This window comes from Mytilus trossulus, chromosome 4 (assembly GCF_036588685.1).
Source record: "Mytilus trossulus isolate FHL-02 chromosome 4, PNRI_Mtr1.1.1.hap1, whole genome shotgun sequence".
NCBI lineage: Eukaryota > Metazoa > Mollusca > Bivalvia > Mytilida > Mytilidae > Mytilus > Mytilus trossulus.
The window spans coordinates 66,472,762-66,481,088 of NC_086376.1; the positions used below are offsets into that span (position 1 = coordinate 66,472,762).

Genomic DNA, 8,327 nt, shown 5'->3' on the forward strand with positions numbered 1-8,327 from the left:
TTTTTTTGTGGTTTTGGGTGGTAAATGTTTTAAGGTTATCTCTACTATATCTTATTTTGACCTTTTCAATTTCGTCTTTTTTTTTTCTTTTTTTTTACTCATTCAGATTTTCATTAACACATAATCTATTTCTACTGAATATTGTTCCAGCAGAGTCTAAAAATGATTAGTCTATTAATAAGTATTATAACCAGACAAAATGACCAATGCGATGCCAGTGACTAAGCTAACTGCTACTATGAAAGATCAATTCACTGGTAAGGTGCAAAATTTCTATCAAGGCTAACAGTAAAAAAGCTGTAAGCATACATAACAGTTTGTCTCTGTTAGGTGACAATAAGGAGTAAGAGCGAGGGTATTTGTGAAGTATAGTAAACCGTTGTTGATTCCTATTGTCAGCTTAGTACAATAATGAAGATTCTGGTACAATATAATAAGTTTACTCCTTGTTCAACTGTTTGCGGATTCGAAAAAGAATTTAGTATTGTAATAGTATATGAATATTTTTACATTGGTGATAAATTATGGCGCCTTCATATCATCCATTTGATTATCATTTATTTACAATAGTATGCGCCTCCGAAATGTATTTGTAAACAAGAAAACTTTTGTCACCAACAAATAAATTAATTAAGTTTAGTATTGTATATGAACCTTTTTATACGGATTAAATATTTGCTCATATATATTTAGCATATGTTACCAAAAAATAATTAATTGCTATGACAGAAATATGCCCAACTAAAATCAGTAACGGAAAATGAAAAACAAAAGAATAAAAAGGGGTCTCTGTAACATTATGAAAATAATTTAAAAAAAATTAAACCGTTAATTCATAAAGAAGTATTTATGAATACTCAAGAATCAAGAAAATATGGTTTTCTGATTTGAGTTTTAATTTATTTGTTTATTTATGTGTTGAGATGAAACTAATAGAGTGTGATCTTATTAAAAATTATTTTTATTCAGCTTTAAATTTCCTTTTTCTTTTTGTTAGTTCTTTAATTCAGCTTTCAATTTGTACAACTTCTATTAGCTATTCGGTTCTCTTTTCTGTCATTTTAGCCTCTATATTTTGAATTGCACAAAGATAATTTGTATTTAAAGCATTCTGAAAAATTGTAATATAAGTATTTAAAAGAAAGTAATTACATATGACAATAAATATAAAAGAAACAAAATTTACTCTTCTTTTTTAAATTGTAGTCAATAAGTGAAGATTCCTTTTTCCCTCTTTTAACTATTAGTATAAAACAATTGCTGAAATTTCTAAAAGTATTCTGAAATGAATAATTATTCAAACATTTATTTCTTTATCTTTCTATATTTATATTTAGAGTTTATGTTAGAAAATGTTAAAATGCCTGCAAATTCATAGTGAAATGCACCTTCTTCAACTGCTTCGGTCTGAGGATAAAATTTGAAGATAAATTATTAATGTACAAATAAGGTGGGTTACTCTTTTATTATTATAAAAAAAAAAGCATTTGCGTTTTCTTTCTTTTTTTAATTAAGAATTGAAAAATATTCGTAAGTGAATAATATTTTCAGAAAACCAGAAAATGCATCATTAAATTTACGGTTGTGGAAAATAATTACTTACATGTTTCCAAATCTTCATATACTAGTATAGTAAATCAACAAGAACATTCGTAAAATCAGAAAATTTAATAATTCACAACAATAACATTTGCAGCATTAAATAAATACATTCATATGTCTTAAACAATTCATACAGTTTATATCTTTTTTTCTCTCTCAGTCAGACGCAGACTTGAACATGTTCCCAGTTGTAAGTCCTTCGAATGTTGAAGAAGTAGGACAGGTGCTTGGATTTCCTAATCCTTGCTGTCTACGAATATATGGATAGGTTGCCAAGTATGGCATTAGAGAGTTCCAAGCTCGTGCGTGTGCATTTTGAAATGCGCTAGGCCTACTTGCGATCACAACTGGGTCCTTTGTTTCTATGTTGGAATAGATTTGCACTGAATTTTCTGTATGTAAAACTTTATCGTCCGTGCAATCGTTATCTTCACAACTACTGTTTGCAATGTTTTCTTTCTCTGAATTGTCAGAAAGTTCACTGTTACTGTCACTCTGTGAATTATGACGGGATGAACTAGAACTATCAATTGAAGAATGATATTTTAAATTTCTAATATCGAAAACAGTTGGTCGTTTGATAACAATGTCATCAGGAGCTAGTAAGCTCTCTACATCAAAAAGACGCTTACGTGTTGTAGGTTGCTGTCTTGGAATTTGATTTTGAGTAATTTGGTTCTCTGATTCGTCTATTATTTCAACTTTGATGTCTTCCTCTTCTTCACTTACTTTTTCGTCGGTCCCAAGATTTTCAGTAGAGTTATCATCCCAGGTGTGAGAAGTTGAAGTAGGTGACGGGCTAGGACTATCCTCGTCGTCCGGAACTGATAGTCCCATATGTTTACGTACTCGTCTTTGTGCGCGTCTCCTTCTAAAATCTCCTTTTTGAAAGTCATCAACATTAGCAGGATGTATAGCCCAATAATGTCCTTTTCCATTTGCACTTCTTCCGGATTTGATAAAGCAGTCGTTCAGAGACAAATTGTGACGAATGCTATTTCTCCATCCTGGTCCTCTTGCTCTAAAATAGGGATAATTATCTAAAATCCACTGATAAATGTCACTCAGAACTAACTTTTTATCCCTGTTACTTAGAATTGCCATTGCGATTAACCCAATATAACTATGATTTGGCTTTGGTTCCTCGTGTATGAATCGTGCCCTGGGATCTTTGAAATAGTGCTGCATGTAAGCTTCAGCTGGGCTTGGATGGTATGGCGATAATCCTAAAGCATTTGGATATCTGCTTAGTCCATACTGCAAACGGGTGCTGTAATCATACAGCTGTTGTGCTCGCTGCATATCTAGTGCCATTGGAGAAACTCCAAAATGTAGGTATGGAGTCTGTGTTGCTACTTTAAGTCCATACGGCAAGACCATGGCTGTTGGGTTCGTGTTACACATTCTCGTGACAATGATGTTAAGTTGACAAATACTTTTCAACAGTTTTTGTGTGTGGCAAATTTACCTTTGTTGTATTTCTATACTGACTATAAACTTTATACAAATCATTTAAAATACCAATCTTGTCATCTCTATTATTCGACTACGATGATTGGTCGACAGCTAATGAATATTCAATACTTTCCTTAAACAGCAAATGTATCGAATTTCTCCTCCAATCAAAAAATGCTGCGATTTGATTTGTCTTTACAGCTTTTACAGGATCAACCTTAACAAAAATAAAGCTCTGTGTGATGTTTTTGTTTGTTTTCGTAAAATATTTATTTGTCCGTGAGGAATATTGTTGATGATTTGCATACGATATTTAATACAAATTATTTATGAATTCACCATATAAAGAAATATTTATCTTTTAGATATAAAATTTTCCGCTTAATTCTTATAATACCATATTAAATAAATGTCTGTAAAAAAGGATAAAAACAATAAGATTTCTTCAGAAATAGTTCTACAGACCAATATTCATTCTATTATCATGAAAATATTTTTATACATTTTATAGTGATGAGCCCGAAACCAGTTACTAAGTTTATTTTTGTCTATACAGTTTGCTGAATTAAAATATATTATTTTGATTTACATATTTCGAATAATTTTCATTTTTTTTTATATCTCTAACTTCATTTTTTTGTCATATCTCAGACTTTATTTTATTTTATTAAGAAGAAAATCTTTTCTTGTCGTTTTTGTTAATGATTTTTGTTAATTTAATTCAACAATAACGGTAATGGATTTCCACTTATTATGTCATGTGAAAATACAATTTTCTTCAGAGACGGAGACAAAGAACGAAATCAGCTTACAATAGAAAAAAAAGTTGGATAAATTGCTCGACTTTCTGATTAAATGAGCTTTCTGAACAAATTTAATATCTATATCTCTCAAAAGATCAAGTGCACAATCTTTTCTGTTTTAAGAGCATGAGAGAATGGTAATAGAATTCCAGATTAAATAGTCCGGAAAGCTAATAATTTTTATGATAAATGCTTATTTTGGAATTTTTAAGGAAAATGGAAAATCCAAAGAAAAAATGTGACGGGTCCGGTCTATCGAGCAATACATGTATCAGTAAAGAGTTTTCAAACTTGCTTCTAATATTTTATTGTATTTTAAAAAAAAAATGGACTTACTTTTTTGTTGTCTTTTGGGGTGTTTTTTGGGGTGTTTTTTTTTTTATACAAAACTATATTTGTTATTTTCAAAAATTTCTCGTCCAAAGGAAGTTGAACTCCTTACATTTGAAGAACTAATATCTTGCTTCTTGGACTATATCAAAATTATATGTATATTGTTTTTTTTACTATAGGCACCGAGTTTCTGATTTCGTCACGACGCAGAAATAAAACTATATAATTTTGTTTTCTCAAAAGGATGTTTTTGTTATTTTGTTTTGTTTTGTTTTTATTATTTTGTTTTGCTGAAATAATTCGATGCACGTGAGTCCTCGTTGATAAATTGTGTTAATCCCTTTTCTGGCCGTTGGTACTTAATTCTTTTTCTAGCCGTTGGTAATAACATATGTCATAGCTGATGATACAGCATCATCAAAGTCGTGTCGTTCCCTTCACATTTAAAGTACCTGTTGTTAATTTGTTACACGTTTTACGGTCATTTCTAAGAAAGTGTGAAAATGGTTTATTTGGCTCGTATAGAAAAGTCTAGGAACTCGTCATAGGAAAAGGCTAATAAAGAAAATAAAACGTTACGTTACACACTTCGTACACACGTTTTCTACATGTGTCAAATGTTGTATTTCAAAACAGATTTTTAAAGACATAACTTAAAACATACCGTTAAATCTTATTTTTACAAAAGTATGTGCAAATACCAGACATAAGCTTGTTATGCAAAATGGTAAAAGAGAGGCGAAAGATGATACCAGAGACACATTCAAACTCGAAAATAAACTGACCATCTGCGCCATGGCTACACATATATTTGAAATTTAAATGTTTATTTGAACCTTACAATTTAAATATTTGTATATTATTTTTTCTAAAAAAGAAAACAGTACACAAAGTTCTTTAAATAAGGAACCATAAGTAAATGTTTGAAACTGGACGATACACCAAATAGTGTGTTTCATATGAAAAAAAAATATTTAAACATATACGTTTCTCTGATGATGTTGCGCCGTGGTGGAATTTATTTTCTTTTTCATGTTCTTTATTCAGCACACAAAGTTTTGACTTGTCAGATTATGTCATAATATAAGTATTTAAGATATGAAACAATCTGCAAGTTATCCTTTTACATTCTCATTTCGTACTGCTGCACTATTAGTCCTTAAAATTCTTCAAATCATTGTACCGTATTTAGGACACTAAAAAAATCTTGTTAGTTTAAACGTGTTTTTTACATACTCATTTTTATACAGAACATGTATCTATAAAACCATATCTGCAATTTGACATTTTTTTTCAGTTGTTACTTACATGTTTTTCAATGCAGTGCTAGAAATAATGTTTAACTAACTTATAAAAACGTGCTGGTTCATTTTATGCAACTTCTATACATTCTTTCTTCCCTTTCTTATCTGATCTAATAACCTAAATATTTATTTATTTTTATTTTCTTTCCTTGGTTATCATGTAAGCATCACTACTTTTGTCATTTTCTTTATCGTTAATAACCCGAACAATTCAGTCGTTATATTCCGCTGATCTACGAAGGCTACATTAACTCGTGTGGGAGAAAATCGGACACGGAAAGGGCTTGAATTATTCGAGTTATATCGTTGCAAGACATGAATTTTTATTTTGAGAGCACATATTTTGTGAGAGAACTGGAAAAAATTAAGTCAAGGTTTTGGGGAAGTGAATATAAATCGGACAATAGCAATTGGTCTCTTTGAACAATCGAAGTTGGTGATCTTTTTGTTCTAATCTTGGAATATTGTTATCCAACATATGACATATTTTTCCAGCAATGGATGTAAATTTCATAACATGGTTGAATTTGAATTGATCAATTATAATTTCCAAATTCTAGGATTATATTCGTTTGTAAATTACATACTCTTGCACAGATATATATATATATATGTTTTAAAATATTAAGCATTGTAATTTAGAAATTGTAGAACATGGATTTCTCCCCTTATTTTTTTTTTCATTTTAATAAGTGGCATAGACAATTGATGCGTTTTGTTAAATACCCAAAGAACAAAATAACACATACATAACTTTCTTAAATGCCGGACTTTATAATTTTGATATTTCTTTTATCAACTCATTATTCTGTAGTATAATTAATCAACTCTTTTTTGACAATATCAAATATTAAATTCATGTGTTTAAAAAACACCCTTTCTTGAATTATGATTTAATTTATGTTATTGAGAAAAGGGTAAAATACATAATACCAACATATGCTCTTTAGAATTTTTTAAATAATACCTTTTTAGTTGAGCACTAAACATACAAGGTCATATTTTTCTACAAATATTGTTGATGAATTGAGAATGAAGTTTTCTATCATGAATGTAACAAAAACAAGCGTAATGTACCGAAATTACATTGTAAATTGTTATGTGAGCTGAAATGTACATTTCACAAATTGAAATAAATTACCAACTCAATTTAGACCACCATCATGCACAACTTCTCAGTAACATTAATTCATTTAAGAAGACGTCTTTCATGCATTTTAATTAAAACACCTTAATTGGGTTTGATTTTTATATTCAATGCTACCTATTTGCAAATTGTCGTTGTAGACTCGGACCGATTGTCAACAACTGAATTGTTTTGTGGAAATGTCAGAATCGGGTACGGAAACGGACCTGTCATTGACAAAACTGTAAATGCCCGCTGCGACAAAACCCCTGCTTATACCGGTCGCTATCTATCTCACGGGTAATTATGATCACCTGTTAAAACGGATTGTTAAGTAATTGTAATTCTCTGTACGTGACATATGATTTAATGTCCATCACTCATGATAATAGGTCATCAGAAAAGACGAGTACGGCCAGTTGGCACCCGTGGTGGAGTTGCTAACATACCGCCAAGATTCTAGGATTGCATTTTTTATCGTAACTCGCCAGATCCAGGATTAGCACCGCTGGTTTGAATTAATCAGAATACAAAAAGACTTAAAAAATTCACGGTATAATTTAAAAGGAGATCTTTATCGCACCTGTGCACTGTCTGACATTGCGCTGTGGTCAAGTTTTTTTTATTCCAATAATTTTTCCCATATTCTTTTATGACAGTTCCAATATCTTGATTTTTTAAACCAACTAATTCCTTTGTTAAGATTTGCTCAGACACCTTTTTCTTGTTATGAAATGTTTCAATATAAAATAATAGCGTCTTGAAATCATGTGAAAATGCATAATATATATTATGTTCATAAATGTCTGTTGAAAATAAGAATTGTTACATGAACAATTTTTACCAACGATGCAGAGAGCAGTAAGTGGTCGTCATTAATTAAATTGACTTATTTTAACTTTTTAATCATTTTCGGATTGAAGAAAAAGCAATACAGAAACAAGTAAATAAGGATTTTCATATATCAGTAAAAATTGCGTATAAAGAGGGAAGTTCTCCCATTATGTGGTTTTGTTTTAATCATGGTCGCGTGTCATCTCTTCTTAGAACAATATCCAGTTATAAAAGGGTTGTTTTTGTCTTCAGTCTTTCTCTTCAAATGAACAATCTGTCGAGTAAATTAAAAATATAAAAACTGTTTATGTTACTTGTATAAAATAATTTCTTGGTTCAGAGGAGCACAATAGTTTAAATAGGATGAACATTAATTAACTAAACATTTAATATTTAAACTGCAAATGGATGATTTAACTTAACAATATGTCGACGTATCAGATTTCTTTACAAGAATAATGATGTTACAGACATGAGATCGAATTTAACACCCAAGTTGTGACTACTGTCTTCAAAATGTCCGGAGGCCTAAAACATAACTCCTGTAACGAGTTTATTTGTCAATAACACTGATGATAATGCAGTCAATGAGAGTATCAAACTAGAACATTTTGACTTCTTTTGTATGGTGACATGCCCATAATGAAGTGCTTTTTAACCACCCGTGTATATTTTTGTAAAAATTTAGGTTGAGGTTTTCTTTCAAAAATGTAAAACTTTTTAAATGTGGGATGTCTAGTTTATTTGATAATGATATGTTACACAGCAGTCGGAAGGTATTCACCAGTTGTCCATCCGCGTTGTCAATCAGTGCCACCCAGAAGACGAACACGGGGATGTTTTTATCAAAACAAGATACCTTTCTCGTTA

The 8,327-nt window shown here is 30.4% G+C and overlaps 1 protein-coding gene across 1 annotated transcript; it reads right to left on the minus strand.

Moving 5' to 3' along the window:
- Nucleotides 1-1,649: 1,649 nt before the first annotated feature.
- LOC134715785 (forkhead box protein A4-like) lies at nucleotides 1,650-3,111 on the minus strand. Its single transcript, XM_063578230.1, has one exon. It carries the CDS (start codon nucleotides 3,004-3,006, stop codon nucleotides 1,759-1,761), a length of 1,248 nt encoding a protein of 415 aa, XP_063434300.1. The 5' UTR covers nucleotides 3,007-3,111; the 3' UTR covers nucleotides 1,650-1,758.
- Nucleotides 3,112-8,327: the final 5,216 nt, after the last annotated feature.

Excerpts from the sequence above, each read along its gene's own strand:
- LOC134715785 (XM_063578230.1), bottom strand. The coding sequence starts at position 3,006 with ATGTGTAACACGAACCCAACAGCCATGGTCTTGCCGTATGGACTTAAA.